Below are 17468 nucleotides of genomic sequence, written 5' to 3'. Positions count from 1 at the left end.
TTTTATCATTTTCTTATCTTTCTCTTAGCTAATTTTGACTAATCACTTCTTTTCGATATTCTTTACACATTTTTATTTTATTTATTAGTTTCTCCGGAGTATAAAAAACACGATCAGGAGCTGGGTATAAACGGTGTAGGTAAAAAGAGTCATCATATAGCGAAGTAACGTAATAACAGGCAAATATAATATCGTTAATTGGCACATTATTGCTGCCCGTGCGTGCGCGCGGTTTAGTCCTATCCTTCTTCCCTACAGAAGCCACTCAAACACACACACACACAGACATCGAAGATTGTTATTCCAGTTGCGCAAGGTTAGAGCACATAGAGTAGCAAACTGGATCGCTTCGGTCCTTTCCACCTCCTACATAATCGAGCAGGGCATCGCACAGCACAGTGGAAGACAGACGGGCACGACGGCGGCGCCGGATTTGCTCGAGCTCTTGGATTTACTTTCCGCCTCGTATTTGTACATCCCGCTTGCCTTTGCGTACTCGCCCTGAGAGGGAAAAGAGATAAGTAAGCATAAGTAGGTGCGTTTTGGCAGTAGAAGAAAGAAAGAAAGGGATCATTTCACCTGTGATCGCCAACCGCTCGCTTCCATTTCCTTCTTGGCAAACATCTCATGCCCTGGCGGGTAGTAAACCGGCGGTCCGGCAATATTTTTCGAAGACGACGACTGGTTCGGTGCGCTCTTCTGGTCGACCGTATCGTCGATCGGTTTCGGTCCGGTACCGTTCCGTTCGGGCGACGGTCTTTTTGGCCCGGGACCACTGTCCGTCTGTGATGTGACCTTCGACTGGTAAATGATTTGGCCATCCTGGGGAAATGCAAAAAGCCACGTTAGTGCTGTTCAAATTAACGTCCAACGGACCGCTCTTACCTCTCCAAATGTGGCCATCAGATCGTCCAGCCGCCGGGGCGGATTGCCATCGAGATCGTTCCGATCGATGCCGTCCGTCGGGAACGGTTGCAGCAGCGGTTCCCGTTCCGCCGGCGGTGGGTACAGATTCCGCGTCGCGTTCGTCGTCGTTGAGCTGTACTTGTACGTCACCGTGGTCGGCGGTGGCACTCCGCCCGGTCCGCCCGGTCCACCCGGTCCGGTTGGATAGAGATTGTCCGCCACCGGGACGGGCGATCCGTACCGATTGTTCGTGTTGGTGCGCTCCTCGCGATAAATGTAGGTCGTGTTGTTGCCCGGCGGATAGCCCGGCTCCTGCACGGTGTACTTCATCGGCCCACCGGGCTGATCTGGGCTGCCGGCCGCTGTTCGGGGCGGCGGCTCGATCGCACGGAAATTGCCCGGATACGGTGACTCTACCGGCTGGTCCGGGTAGTAGTTGGTGGTCGAGTGCTTCGTGTCCTTCTTGTAGTAGACGGTTTTGGCCGTGTTCGGGGGCAGCGGATGGTTCAGGATGGTCGGCACCGGGTACTCCTGCACGTTGTTCGTGGTGTTGAACGTTTCGTTCTTCACCAGCACCGTCTTGCTGCCCGGATTGACGTGCTGGGCCGGATGGTCCGGATACCCTGCCGGCAGCGTGCTGGTCGTCTGGTTGACGGCCTGGTTAGTGTACGAGATGGTCTGGTTGAGCGAGCCGGCGGCACCACTGTCCGGCGGCAGCTCGTACGTGTAGGTGCGCACGGTCGTGGTGACCTTCGTGTTCGGGCGGGGTAAAATGTCGTCCGACAGGGGAATACTGTGCAGCACGTTGGCGGCATCGTCCACGTGGACGGTTTCGTTGTAGCGCACGTTGCGCGCCACCAGATCCGAGCTGGGGGAAACGGTGCGCGTCTCGGTGTAGTACTCGTCCGAGCGGGCCGGCGTCATGGCGCGCTGCGGTGTGGCCGCCCGGATGCCCCCGTAGATGCCGGCCGAGCCGGTGTCCGAGCCGTACGAAACGTTCTTAACCGTCGAGGTCGTCGTTGCGTGATTCTCGTACGATGGGCTACGGTGGCGCGAACGTGACTGGCGCACCTCGTAGCTGTTCGGGGAGTCGAACACGAGCTCCCGGTTCACTGGCTGGTGCTGCTGCTTGCCACCGGTGGTGCTGTACGTGGTGGTGGTTTTGATGATCCTAGCACCAGGTTCACTGTAAAGTGGGGAAAACAGAGAGCGAGAGAGAGAGAGAGAGAGAGAGAGAGTACGTAGGAATTAATGCACTGCAGCTACGTGCTGGCGCGAGTGGGCAATAATACTCACTGCAATCCGGAATCGATGCCATCACGGCTCAAAGATCTGTTGCCTGGAATGAATGGAAAACGTGCATTAAATTGAAGCTTGACCACATCATTTGCTGCCGAAGTTTAGAAAAGTGGACGATTTTGGACCATTTTCTTTTATTTATTTTTGGCTGTTAGTGTTGGGAGCTTCACGATAATCTTATCAGTCGAAATATATTGTTTTTCATCGTTTTAATTTATACTTTCATTACTATCATAATCTTTAAAAGGTCAGTGATCCACGTTGTTCATTAGCAAATTCAGTAGCAAATTCTAAAACTGTGGCGCACTCAACTGTGAATTCGTTCATTCAAAGTATTCAAAGGTCTCTTCTTTAATGTATAATTCTAAGCAAAGATTTGTGTTTATATTTTGATGATTGAAAGAAGATGACAATTAAAGGAAGGGAACACAATTCATAGGATGGATCGTGTATGACATGGCTACAGAACACAGTTAAAAGAGTTAAGAATTGGTTGAAAAAATTGAAACTTATTGGAGACAACTTTAACATCAACTTTGTGAGCCACTGCATTTTATCCTTGTGCGTCATTTTGGCAGAGAGACATGATACGGTATTTCCCACGATTTATTGGTTGATTACTATATTTTTTTAGCAAATCTCACGATTTATTGGTGTGATCTCATTGGACATCAATACAATTGAACCAACAAATCTGGGAAACAACAACAAAAAATCGTGGGAATACACTAAACAAGTATTCGAAGCAACCAAACAACTTTGGGATGCAACCAAAAAACGTTGGGAAACCTTGTTAATTGTTCTAAAGTACTTAAAATTAGTAAGCTTTTGAATTCCCTCTTCTAGATGCTCAATTTTAAAGCTCAGTTCTTCATTGATTTTGAACTTTAATTGCTTACAACTACTAATTCCGTTCAATCCACCAGGCTTCTCCATCTCCCGCGCAAACTTAGAATAACTGTCCGCTTTCAGCTGATTACTCCCATGCCGCATTAAAAATCAAATTTGTTTACTCGCTTCACGGTGAATAAACACCGCTAAAGTGTATCAGAACACAACCTTCCATGTTCTTGCAAAAAAAAAAGTCGCTGACCCAGTTCGAACGGTGGCATCAGAACGCCGTACTACCGCGCACTACCGTAAGGGTTTGAACCGAAAATCGTGCTGTGCTAATTTTAGCTTCATCTTTGCCTGACATTGTGCCACTTTTCGTGCAACCAGACGGGCACAGGTTGGTACTGTCGAACCGGCTAGAGTCGAACCGCCAACGCTCGCGAGCGCAGTGGGAGGAAATTTAGTTTTGGGAAGCAAACTGCTTCACCCGTGGACCCGCGTTCGTCAAGCCAAAGTCGACGGGGAAAGAGAGCGAAAACAAAAAACGCGTCATTATGATTAATCACATCATAGACAGACGTGTGTCTGTGCCAAGAGCGGTGGCAATGCTGCTGTGGTACTATTTTTAGTACCCCTTTTTAGCCATTGCGCCGTGTTTGTTTGTTTGGTGCAACGAGGACGGGATGGGAACACATTTTCACCTTACCTCGATCGAGCGATGAGTCGCGCTCACGTTCAAGATCATTCAGAAGCGTGTCGAGCTGATTAATGTTTCGCTGGTACACCTCACTGACGGACTGGTCCGGACGGCCGCCCGCCGGGAGTGTCACCGCACTGCCACCGCTCGATTTGTACTCGTACTTGGCCGTCTTGTAGATCTTGCGTTCGTTCTGCGGTGAGTCATCAAAAAAAAAAAAACAACACAAAAACAGTGACGGTAACAATTAAAAGAATCGAAAAACAAGTGCAATCGTGAGTGTGTGTGTGTGTGTCTGAGCGCACTTACCGTGATGGTGGACGGACTGACCGAGCGCTCGCGGGCCACCGTTGTGACATTGACCGGCTGCAGATACTGCACCTCGCGGGTCGACGAGTAGTTGTTGATCGGTTGACCTAGCGAGCTACCCGGGCGGGACACGCTTTGCTGCAGGTCCTCCAGCAGATTGTCTGTGGTGAGAAGGGAACAGCCAGCGAAAATGACGATAAATAAATATTTAAGCAACAGCTTAGCAGAAGCGGAACAAGAAGTACGATAATCCCGGTGGAGGGCGCTACGTTCGCGAATCGTTTGGGAGATTTAATAAATGAACCAAACTTTGGGCGCTTGTTTCGTTAAGCTGCCGTTGCTGAGGAGAAGTTTAAGGGTAGAAAAGGGGCGATAAGATTTTTAGACGATGATTATTAATTCCAATTAGTCGCTCGCTCGCTAGCGAAACAACGCTAATGAAAGATGCATACTGTTTGCTTTGCTGTCTGGTGGTAGGAAAAAAAGGCATTAATTGAAACCAATGAAACACTTTCCTCGATGGTGCTTTTGGTAATGAAGAGGACTTGTTTTTCTTTCACAGAAAATTGCGTTTAAATTTGTATGTTTCCACTGTTCATGTTAAAAACACGTTTTCTTGCAGCGAATTTCATGAAGGTTGTAATTAAAACATATTTCTAGTATTGTTCCAATTTTCAACATCAACACGCGTAGCGATTGCAAATAAAAGGATGGCTAATGGTACCATCATTTGTGTACAGCTGGACAACAGCAAGATGCCTTTTCAAAATAACTAGAGCATTAACGATCCTTTTACTGCTCTGTCTCTCTCGCCACAGCGGCAGTAATCATCACCCACCACAGTCGTTCGGTGTGCTATTTATACTTCCGACGTTTGGAGTGAAACACGGTGAGCACGGTGAGTGTTTCCGCCGTAGGTTACGAGCTGTCCAAATCTCCCTAGAGAAGTCCACATTCACAGAATAGGCGCTTGAGTCATATTGGCACGATTTTTCTGCTTTGAAAACCATTTGGATTTCTTGCAGAACAAGCTGTATTCTGTATTCTTATTCAAATTTCCCCACAGGCAAATAGCAACAAATAAAAAACGAGAGAATTGTTCTCCTTCTACCAGTAGAAACGGGCAGTAATTATTGCTCTGCATACTTTCTAATATCATGCTCGAACGAAGCAGATTACTTGGCCATAATGGACAGTCCGGATAGGATTTGTTTTTTCTACGGATTAGTTCCGGAAGAAGCGTTATTGTGAAACTACAAACAAGCTGTACCTCGAAGGCTGGACTTGACGGGAAATGTGAGCATGAAACAATCGTCCTACTCGGCAGGGGTTGGCAACGCAAAGTCTCATTGTTGGAAATATTAATGTATTGTAGACGTATTTCTATCCATTCATGAGGTTAAAAGGTTAATAAAGGAGGGTTAAAGGAGAATGATGAAAACGAAATATTTAGTTCTCGCATGGTTTGTTTTTACTCCTAAAACAATGTAAATTTCATCATATATGATCACTATACAGTGTTTTCCGAGCCATTTGTAAGATGTTTCATTTGTGTTTATTCACATCAATCTTAAATATTTCATTTCCACCATCATAATTTCAAGTTCAACACATCTCAAACTTGATTGAGTTGGACAGTTATTTGTGGTGTGTTGAAAATCATGCGATGAAACTGAAATTTTGAACTGAGTTTTGACAGAGTTTTCCAAGTCAGTTTCGAATGTAAATGTTGTTACTCACCGCATGCAAAATGCTGTTCCACGTCAATCTGACATTTCAATTTCAATCACAATAATTTTCTAATTTCTACAGCATGATTTTCAACGCGACTCAAGCTAGATTGAGTTTGACAGTTCTTTGTTAACCAAATAAACCATTTGACAGCTGTTGAAAAACATCTTGAATGCGATGAATAACAATGTTTACATTCGAAACTGACTTGACAAAGACTGTATGACTTGACTGTATGACGCAAATACAAATACGCAAATTTGACAGCTGTTGAAAAACATCTTGGATGTGCACAAAGAAAGTGAGTACCTGTTTTTGCGTAAAAAATAATACACGGGTATTCAAACCATGCGCTCACACATTTTACAGGGTTTCCGAGTTACTTTTGAATAATTATTCACCGCTTGCAAAATGTTTTTTTTTTTTTTTTTTTTTCAGAAAATGTCACATATCATCACAATAAAATTTTAGTTCTTACACATGATTTTCAACAAGTCACAAAAACTGTCAAACTCAATCCAGCTTGATTTGTATTGAAAATCATGAGGAAGAACTGAAAAATTATTGTGACGCAATGCAGCTTTTGAAAAACAACTCACAAGGAATGAAAAATGTTGTACAAATCTTGGTGCGATGCATCTCCAAAACTCCGAAGAAAAAATGATGAAAATATCAGATTGCTGTTGATTAACATCTTGTAATCCGCGAATAACAACGTTTGCATTCGAAAATGCCTTGGAAAATCCTGTGTGATATTCAAGTCTATCAACGACCAACCAATTTAAAAGGAATGCTGTTGTATAATTTTTCATGAATTCAGCCTTCCAAACTTTGTTTACGTTTTCAATCGTTTGCCTACCCCTGCCCTGCTGGTGTACTAGTACAATACACCACAAGATTACAGTTCAATTGCACACCATCATATGAATTGCAAGTGAAAATGCATCTAAAATCTTCCCTCTATTGTCTACGAAATTGCTACACGATGTGAGAGATGAAAATTGCCGTTCCAGCTGTTGTGTGGTTTTGGTATTGTTTGTGTTCCGAGATAATAGCAGCCCGTTTTAAGGTACGTTGGGTTTCTATCGAGAAAATTGGAATGTCATTCCTGGATTATGCTAGCGATATCGCGTTAATACCAGCAAAAATGTCCTTACAATGAAATGCATCAATTTAAAACGTTCTGTCCATTCGGTGCTCGCAGAGACGAATTCCATTTGCTTGCATTATGCATTTATGAAGCGACCAGCGATTCATCACTCACTTACCCAATCGGTTATCGAACTGATGGCCGTGCGTTGTGGGTGTAATCGACCGTGACGGCGACATGACGCGCATCGAGGACGAATACTCTTCCCGCCGCTGCTCCCTGGTCGTCATGCTGCTGCTGCTGCTGGGGCTGCTGGGAGAAGAAAATAGGAACGGAGAAAGAAATGTAACGAGCGCAAGACTCAGCAAACTCAGAGCAAACGAAATTAAATCATAAGAAATGACACGGAACGAGCATCGAAGAATGTCCTTGTGCCGGGGTGGGGAATCAGTTTTGTGATTGTGATGCTGCACGCTGCAATCAGTACGGACCTAAACGTACCGAGAGACAAGTGTGTGTGCGTTGAGAGGAAAGCGTTCATGCGATTTGCAGCGACCATAAATCGCTAGCGGAAAGGTACTGTGCCCCAAGGAGGGCATCTGCTAACGAGATCATTGAAGCTTGCAGCAGTGAGTCGGAACAAAAAACCCATTCCATTACACATCAGCACATCCGAAACACAGACACACACACAGCCTCGTACCGAGCCAAGTCCGAGAAAGGAGAGAAAAAACCAAAACCTGTTACCGGATGATGATGTCCGTACCCGACCGACCCTGGGATATCTTTGCCACCTTGCACCGTCCGTGGGTTCCGCTTAACGGTGGCCCGCTCCTTTTACAGCAAAGAAGCGGAGAAGCCCAAGGAAACCCGGAACCGTGTGTGTGTGTGACGGATGGCCTCGACAGCATCCAGGAGGCGACCGACGGAACTAGTAGTAGTAGTGGTAGTAGGGGTGACCGGTGCCATGCCATTTCCGAAGAAAGAGAAGCCCACCGTTTGTCACGCGAGTTCGATAGCGCTTTATGTACGAGTAAGAAGCAAATACACACACAAACACACAAACGCTCGGAATTGAACTCGAGCACGGTTATTGCCGCCCCGGGCATGGAGAAAAGCCATGAGCGCACCGTAAATGGGTATCGCCAATGGTCATGAAATGTATCCGTCGCTGGCAGAGATCGACCCGGCCGCTTCACTTTAACAGTGTACGGTTTGAAGGTTAGGGCAGGTTTTTGCCACCGATTCTTCTTTAAGTCACTCGGCCACAGCGCCACAGTGTGCTTGGTTGTTTGTTTTTGCAGCTGCCGTGCTTCACCCACCTGCGTGCTCAGGATGTCAGCATCCACTGCTGGCGAATGGGAATTGGGATGAGCCATAGAATGGAATGTTGGCGCTCCACAAACACGGTTCCATTTTGGGAGTGTGAAAAAAGCAGGTCCGGATCTTTGAACGATTCTCGACGAGCAAGGAGTGTGAATGGAATAGCTCCATTTTTCATTCTTTTGGTGCGGTTCGTCGCCTGTGCCTGGTGCCAGGGGGTGATGTCAAGCCGCCCTCAAAAGAGTCATTTCACCTACACACTTCCGGCGGAACACGCGTTCGTCATAACAAAAAAGATCGCACCGCATGATGTCATGGATAGGTGTGCGTTACGTCAACGTTCTTCATCCGCAAAAGGTAAAATGTCGTTAAGTTTTAATACTAGTCGATTTGTGCTTTATCTACCCAATCGTGTGCTGCTGGATGGTTCATATTTCTTGAAGTTTTATTTATTGCAGTTAGTGGTACAAGATTCCAATCATGCTGATCCACGAGTCGATAAAATAATAACAATTCTAGGAGCTTTGATGAGTGCTCTTTGGTCCTTCGAACCGGATGACAAGAACTTGTATTCAGCGATAATGATGTCTGCTTTCTATAGAACATTGAAATCACTGCAAACTCGGTCAAATCAAAGTACAGCACTGATTTCTCAATCTCTGACGAGGAAACTGGATTTTATTCTGCGAATATTCGCCACACAAAAAACAACAACTATCGGGGACCGTTGGGTAGAGCTCTTTCTAGCGGAAACGGCGCAAGAATTCATGCTAACGCACGCCACCGCAACAGCTGTACACGGTGCGCAACAGTGGTTCCAGCGCAATTCCACGAAATTCACCCCACCCGGCTACTAGATCCTTTCGAGCGTTAAGCGACCACCCGCATCAAGCGGTTTCGAGGTTTTAGGGCTATGGAGGTAGTGTTTTTGTACTCCTTCCACACGGGTAAACACGAAGCACGATGCTAGTCGGTGCCGTACGGCGACGCGATGACCTTCCTGGCCGCTCTCGCGATGGCCAGTGCCTGCCATGACATCATAGTGTGTCAATTGGCGCCCCCGCAAATATGGGTAAAAAACCTCCCCGGCCAGACAAGACACACAGATACACTCATCGCGCGCCACCGCGTTTCCATCCCACACGCAGCACAACAAAAAAAGTGAAACACTTTGATCGATCACGATATGGTGAAGGGTTTAGTTTGTGGTGGCGATTAAAACGAAGAACGCACGCGCGCGTTTGTGTGTGTGTATCTGCACCAACACATGGCATGCTCTGTTGTCTCTTGCGCGCTCTCTTCGTGGTGTGTCTTGGCGTGCATTTACGCACCTCCCCGCTGGACGTTGCCGTACGGCTGCACCCACTGCTGCTGCTGCTTGCGCTTGGTGCGTGGTAAAACTTGTTTCCTTGGGTCGCTTTTAAATGGACACACGGGAGACAAGCGGCAACATGGGGTAACCTGTGCGCTGTGCGTACGTCCGGCCATCCGGGTTTGGGTCGTTTGGGGTGGAGCGCGTTTGCGTTAGCGCGTGGTACACATGTTTATTTGCTTTACAGCACATATGCTGGGACGGGTTGGTGCCATCTAACGCCGGTTGGAACCATCGACGCATCGATCGGATGGCGTTCGAATGGAGTCCGGATGTGCGATCGGAGACGTGAGCACACTACGCGAGAAGCTAAAGAGGCTGTGCTGTGCTGAAGAGTGCGCGCCTGCTGAGGTTGATTGGGAAGAAATGACTTCGAAGTGCAGTGTGGTGGCTTAACCCTTGAGTGGGTAGGAGAAATTAATTTGGTTTAGTTCATCATTTTGAGCTTCATTGTGATTTACTTTTTATTCCAATAAGCAAAAATATTATAAAAACTATAAGAAAATGCAAAACATTGGATAATCTAGAATCTAATGAAAAAAATCTCATTATTATTTGCCTTTCAGAAGATTTTTTGAGAGAAGCTAGTAATTGAAACCATATTTTGATCTTTGCGTTAGTTGGATAAGATTTTTCAGTTTTAAGATTTTGAAGTGTATTCATTTCGAAATCCAGTTCAACAAATTATATTTTTCAAAAGATTTTATTAACAATAATGAGTAAGGAATATGATGTCTTCATCAATAGTTTTAAAATTCCAAAAAATATATAATTTCATACGACAAATTACAATGCAAGCAATAAAGAAAGAGTTATAAAGTTAAATAACTCATTACGACAATCGATAATGATGCAAACATTATAAAAAAACAACAATAACAATTAAACATATCATAGGTTCAATAAATAACTAATTATAGCCAATAACAAAATTGCCTTTTTATGTACTTCCTAACCTTTAAAAGCAATTAACACATTACTGTAAACCTAACAAACAATTCTATTAGTGATGCACACAACTAAGGTATTTAACTCTCATCTCAACTTTAAGCTTTAACTCATCTTCCCTTTAAAGCAACTTGCCAGAACAATGTGTACGCCCTTAGAATCCCATAAACGTCTCACACGCGGACTCCACTAAACAACACCCAGTGCCTCAAATTTCACGCTACGTGCCGAGTGGGTTCGCCTTCAACCAGGCATGGTACCTGTTAATGAAATTATTATCGCTCCAAAGGTTCAAGCGTCTCGTGCCGTCCCGTACTACCATCACAGTAACAAAACCATAGCTTCCCCCACTCACTCACTCACAGACACACACAAGCCGAAGATCATGCGGCCCCGGGGGCCCTGACGGGGTTCGCTGCTGCTGTTGTTGTTTGTGTGCATTCGCTCCCGCCACCGATGCTGGCTGGTTCGCTGTATGACGGTATGTATTTTTGGACCATGGCGGCTCACTCTCCGGTGGCTCTCATATGGTCGGAAATTCCTTAAAATCTCGTAAACAATCCATCCGAGCCGGGCCGGGACCGGGCACGATGGAAGCTGCACTCAGAAAAAGGCAAATTTTCATCGCTAAAATTAGAAACTCGCCCAACGACCGGCGGAAAATTCGATCCGACCAGCGTAACAAAACCGACGCCACCGACGAAGCACACGTCAACCCTCTGGTCGAACAAGATTGCTTGAACAGGCACGTTTTCGAATGCAAAATACGTTTTGCGCGGAGCGGAGGTGAGCAAATGGCCTTTTCTGCAAACGTTTCGACGGGCTTGAAGGTTGACAAAAAAAGACGAACAGGAGGAACCGGAAGCCAAAACACGGGTATGACGAATCGTCGATCTGGCGGTGAACTTTTTTACTCTTCGCTCACCGTTCACCAGTTCAAAGACACCATTCCGTCTATCAGCACTGGTAAAGGCTGGCACAAAACGGCCAACGGTTCTGGGCTTCTGATTATTGACTTGAGCCGCAGAGAGCACGAGGGGCCAATGGAGGGAGGCCGAGATGAAAACGGTTTGATCGCTGGAAAGCCGGCTGGCGCCTACCGAGAGCCTGCGTTCGTTGCATCATGTCGGCGAGGTGCAGCGACGAGTGCCGGACCACACAGCCACAAACATGCACTGTCCCGCAACGCTTATGCAACGCTTAATCTATGCACGAGTCAATCACTCGCCACCCACGAGACTCATGCCGCGGGTTTGAGAACGAGACAGGATCAAAGCCGCTGGAGTGGAGTGGATTGTGATTTATGGGGAATTGATTTCTTTCGCCCCAAAAGTGGTCAAAAGGTTGTTTTGATTGGTTTTTTCTCGAGAGATAGAGTGTGTGCATAAGTGATCATAAATTTGTGGGTTTTTGAAGGGTCTAGCGGGTGCATGGTGTGTGCCGAAAGTCCTTAAGACAAATTGAAACAAGTCAAAATGTTTCAAGAAGTCTTGAGAAAATATTGGTTGTGAATGTGTTGCTTCTTTTTACAAGAATATCAATATCTTTTTGCATAAGTTCCAGTCGTTGATGTGGACATTTGTAGGAATGGAGTCATAATACAGTACTTTAAAAAATAATTGCTTCTCTGAGCTAGACAATCCATCATATCTTGTTGAACCATCTGACCATCAGATGTATTGATGTACTCCTAATTAAATCTGAATTTGGTTCTGTTTTGGAACTAAATAAGTAAAATTGTCCGATGAGGAAGATATTGACAGGTTGACTGGGAAAATCCACTCAGCTAAATGAGGCACAACGAATGATTCTCAGAATATCATTTAGTTGATATGAGACATTCTAAAATTGGTATTACAATTTGGGTATATAGCTTAAATTACGATGCTTGAAGCCGAAGTTTGGTCATAGGTATTAGTAGACTACAGAAAATATCGAGTTTATGTTTTATAACCTAACGTAAAACTCTTGGTGCTGGCAAATCAATTCAAATTAAAGCTCCAATACTTTTACAAACACTCAAAACAATCGTTTCCAGCCACAATGTCTCTCGGGATGTCAACATGTTTGGCAAAATTTGTGTAAATCTCACTAATAGTGCATGGAAAAGAGCACTCGAATTAAAACACAAGCATGTATGAATGCTCGTTTTGGGAGAAACAAAACCGAAACCACCGAAATCCGACCACAAACCGGTAATCAAGTGAAATCGAATTCGAGAACCCACGCACATCACCAGCCTGCACAAATACACACACTGACAATCGACTTTGCGACGCCACATTCCGGACGTTCTCTGTTACTTTGTGCATCGAAATGTCGGTCACCGTGCGGAAAACTGGAGCGAGAGAATTAAGACCTGCGGCAGTGTGGCAAGCAGAAGGCAACGCACCAAACCACACAGCACCGCAGTACTAATCCATCGTTGCAAACACTTGCAGTTGCACAACCCTTGCAGTTGCTACGACCTACGTGCAGCAGCCCACCACCCCTGCTACACTCATACAAACAGACACACGCATACACGTGTATACGTAAAGAAAGATACGTTGCGAGCTGAGAGTAAAGTCAACAATGTGATCACATTCGGCTGCCGTCTCACCGGAGGACCTCACTCCCGTCCTTTCCCGGCCGGAGAGGGCGAACAACATAAACATTTAATTAAATACAAGTGCACTTTCTGTTCTAAGCTTGTGTGTGTAAGAGTGTTTGTGTGTGTATGTGTGTGTGTGTGTGTGTGTGTGTCTTCGAGGCCATCGGAGGGTTGAAATCCGCACTGCTTTTTAAGCGGTCGACTCCTACAGATCCTCTGCCGACCTATCAAACTGTTGCAGGTTGATGCCGTACAGACCGACGCGACAGACCGAGAGAGCGTAAGAGCCCGTCCATATATTCGCCATCCGATGCGAATAATGGACACGCTGACGGGAACCATATTGTGATGCGATAAATTAAGAGGAAACAAACAAATGCGTGGGCCCTGATACATCGCACGGTCTAAGGTCACTAGCGGAGGGTGCTCTTGTGTAGATGGGTGGTGATTATTCACGTGCATAAAAATAACGACCCCAAGGTGTTATGAAATCATCCGATTAATTTGTGTTTTGTGCGACTAGCACGATTTTGTTTGGACAATCTAATGGGAGCACAACGTGCAGGACGGGCTGGCAAGCACTGTATCGGGTTACAAATCGTGGCAAAGGAGACAGTTTGTGTTGTGCCTAGAGATTCATCTCCCGAGCAGTAGGAGACAGCAGTAGTTGTTGAGGTTGAGGTGTAATGTTTTGCTGGCCGGTACCAACGAGTCAGCGGGTTTGCAGGAACTGTTGTTAGACGTAGAATTTATGAGCGGAAACTGCCAAGAGATGCTCCTGGGAGGTCCCTTTTATTAGCCAAGACTTTTTTGCTCTTCATTGTGTTGTCGTAGGGTTGCCGTTGGTTTTGCAAACTCAGCTTTTCCCCAGTAAAATGGTGGAAGAGGCAACAACGCTGAGATGGAATTGTAAACAGTAACAAAGCAATTTGGGGAATTAAATACAGTTACAATTTAAAAGTAAAGTGATTTTAAGAGAAACTTGTTTATAACGCAAACTGAACTGAGCTTAAAAACAGAGCTTGAACAAAAACCACTCTTCTACCAAACAGTGCTACAGTTTGGGGCCATTAAATGGTAATTTCTTAAGTTATTTCACCATCGACCGACATTTTCTGACTGTGGCATACCGATTGGACAAACACAGTGCTTCATCCTCCTTTTCTGCATACGGCGCTCTTCCCCTTTCAGGAATAATAAACCGCGAACCGGTTTGTGTTGAATTTAGAATGCTAATGTTTGTCCAAACAGCACAAACCCCGAGAAGAATGTGTCTCTTTGATCAGGCATGTTTTTGGCATTTTCTGTTCTGCGCTTTGATCGCAGGTTTGCTGCTGTTTGCGAACTGGGCAACCAAATGGCCAGCTTTGGGCGGCATACACCACTACATGTGCGCATACAAGGTTTGCGTACGTTCTGGACGTTAGCCAAGGAGATCGTGATGATCTTGGCATTTAGCTTCGGGACAAACTCATCCAAATTGTGGGTTATTATCATGGTTTGTAATAAATGTTGTTATGATTCTATTTTCACTGCATCTGTTCGTTGCAATAATTGTAATAAAGCAATCATGAAGAAGTTCTTTAAAGAAGTACGACAAAAACACACTCTTTTCTTCGCGTTGTTGTACTTTCTTCAAGGTCATGCACGACCTTGCTGCTAATCGCAATGGTACATAATGTACTGACAAGACAAATAAGTCACCCGGTCTGACGATCGACAGCTGCAAGGTGATAATTGATAACAGCTTTTAACGATGATTGTGGAACGAAATGGTACCAAAGCGAGCACTTTACTTTCAATGATTTATGATTTTTTTACAACAGTTTTTTTTGCTGCATCACAGTCCCAGATAAGATGAACCAATGCTTCACGAAACACATTCGATCACTCCAGTTCAGCACATCGTTCATCGTTTCCAATGCATTTTTGGCTTTACACGAGCTGCATAACAATGAGACTTAATCGCGCGTTGCGCAAACCCAAATAAGGTGGACACAAGAAAGCTTCTGGAGCACATTACACATTCAATCCACCGATGTGCATCAGTGTCTTTTTCTGCGCGCACACATACACACAGTTCCTTCACTGCGTACAGACCGCAAAAAAACCCGATCACTGGCAGTCTTTTTTTTTTGTTTCCACACTCGACATCGACTTGTTCCTTTTCGTCTGCTTTCTCACTGCTTCACTTGTTCACCTTTTGGAATTACCTTTTTTGGGACACACGGGATACAACACACGCACGCACAATAGGGGAACGGGGGGCAAAAAATCACACCGGGATCGAGAGAACGGACTATCCCTATTTGGGTAGTCAACAACAGTGTAAAACGGGGCGACGATCGCCGCAGCGTGGAACAGGAATGGACCGCTTCAATGTACGCACCGACTCAAACTGACGATCGTTTGCCGTGCGCCGTCGTCGTGGGGTCGCCGAGTATGTGCGGACGATCGCACACCAAGAGACGCTAACCCCCGCCGGTATCGACCGGTGTTTGGGGGATGGTTAGGGGATGGTCATGTGTGTATGGGTGCGATCGTCTTGTGGTCGGATTGCGTCGGCGATCGATCGCGTGGTTGTTTGGTGCGATGTAGAGGTGTATGAGTGTGAATGCGTACACATCTAGCGCACCTACACTGTCAAGGGAACAGATTGGATGCAATTGGATCGATGATCGCATGAAAGTTTGCTGTACAAGTGGATTGAATGCAAGTTAGTGCTGTATGCTGAACAAGCCGTTATAAAAGAGAATAAAAAAACATGAATTCCAAGAGCTAAGAGAGCTGGTTTGCGTAGGATGGAATTGATTGTACTTATCATAAAATTACAAAATAATACAAGAGAAATGAATGATGCATAAAGATAAATTAATAACCTAAAACTGAGTGAAACTTAAATCGAATGATCAGGTTTACTAGATGCCTTTAAGAAAGTTATTAAACTCTTGGAATGGTCGGCTCGGCAATTCTTGGTTTTACGTTGATTTTTATTGCTTTTAAGCGTTTAAGGCCCTTAAAGCTCCTATAAGCTATATTATCATCATTTCATCCGATTAATGTTCTGGATCTTAACACATGCTTCCGGTCTTGTTGCATCATTCAGTTTAGTGACATCAGATCGCTAGATTATAATATTAAATGATGATAATTTGGCCCATAATATCTTTAACGACCAAGAATTAACGCATAATAATAGTTAAGTATAGTATATTAGTAGAAATTGATTAAATTTCATAACATATTGAAGTTGCTCTAAGGTTTAGATTAAAGAAATGTAGATCTTTGAGAAACTAAATCAATGTACTGTTTTGAAGCCTTCAAAACTTCGACTATGGCGTCCACTGTTCGTAAATATAATATTTTTTCTGAACTGCCAACCAAGAATTCATTTTAGAGAATCTAGGTAGTCAAACCGCATACGTTGAATATAAACATTTACATGAGGGAGATATCTTGAAAGGTTAATTATATTTGGAATTGGAAGGCAATGTCAAAATGTTCACCTTACATTCCAATTCGTCTGGAAGAGACGACAATTTCTATAAAATACCCGCATAATTGTTGTTCTTAAAATAATTTGATTCATATTCTTTTTGTTTTAGCTATGAAGTCGTTTAGTCTTATCAATCGTCATTGCTACACAAAATTTTGTATTAAACCCTATTGATCAGAGCTTCAAAAACATTTCTCCAATCTCTAGCACTACCATCAATATTAAAAGTAACACAAAACATTGCAAGAACTAGTTTGAACAAACGTATAAACCCAGCCAAAGATAAACCTCCTGCCAACACTCAAATAAACTATTCCCATTTAAACAACTGACAATGATTGTCTTGCAGTCTTATCGTGCATATGTCACCGGCCACGTATCCTCCTTGCCAACCGGAGGACAGATAGGGCATGGTTGGTTGCATAAATTACAAAAGTAATGAAAGATACCGGTGCATCCATCTTGGTTTCCGGTTACACTGTATAGCATTACGCTTTACCGTTCAACCTGCTCCTCCGTGTATGTGCCGATACGATCGAAGAAGGAAGCAACCAAATATCAACATGTCATCCAGGTGTGGACAAAAAAACCCACCCATATATATATATATATATATATATATATATATATATATATATATATATATATATACGAACACTCACACTATAGAGGTGAATAAAATGGCAACAAAATAATGAAGTTGCAAAGTAAAATGGGGTCACACGGCAAACGATGACACCCGCTGTGTGGGGTTGTATCGAGAAGGAACATTTCCAACAAATTTTGAGCCCTACTCCCCTTCCCAACTCCAAGCTTGTCGATACGGTTAGGCTGGTAGGTACAGGTACTGGTGGTGCTGCAGGTGGTAAA

General features: G+C 44.6%; 1 protein-coding gene across 3 annotated transcripts; it reads right to left on the bottom strand.

Annotated features, from left to right (window-relative positions):
- Positions 1 to 58: 58 nt before the first annotated feature.
- Positions 59 to 15565, bottom strand: LOC1276850 (uncharacterized). Of its 3 annotated transcripts, none has more exons than XM_061643272.1 (8): positions 15316 to 15565; positions 7045 to 7178; positions 4046 to 4206; positions 3746 to 3929; positions 2203 to 2245; positions 886 to 2092; positions 580 to 822; positions 59 to 501 (listed from the first exon to the last, which is right to left on the bottom strand). In XM_061643272.1, the coding sequence occupies exons 2-8, from the start codon at positions 7154 to 7156 to the stop codon at positions 367 to 369; spliced, it is 2085 nt and encodes a 694-aa protein (XP_061499256.1). In that variant the 5' UTR covers positions 7157 to 7178; positions 15316 to 15565; the 3' UTR covers positions 59 to 366. The 3 variants fall into 3 exon arrangements, with proteins under 3 accessions (XP_061499256.1, XP_061499257.1, XP_061499255.1); XM_061643273.1 differs by having other exon boundaries at positions 7045 to 7175; XM_061643271.1 differs by lacking the exon at positions 15316 to 15565 and adding an exon at positions 8189 to 8526 and having other exon boundaries at positions 7045 to 7175.
- Positions 15566 to 17468: the final 1903 nt, after the last annotated feature.

This window comes from Anopheles gambiae, chromosome 2 (genome assembly GCF_943734735.2).
Source record: "Anopheles gambiae chromosome 2, idAnoGambNW_F1_1, whole genome shotgun sequence".
NCBI classification, from domain to species: domain Eukaryota; kingdom Metazoa; phylum Arthropoda; class Insecta; order Diptera; family Culicidae; genus Anopheles; species Anopheles gambiae.
Note: the sequence above shows the minus strand (reverse complement) of the source record. Positions and strands in the feature narration are given on the sequence as shown.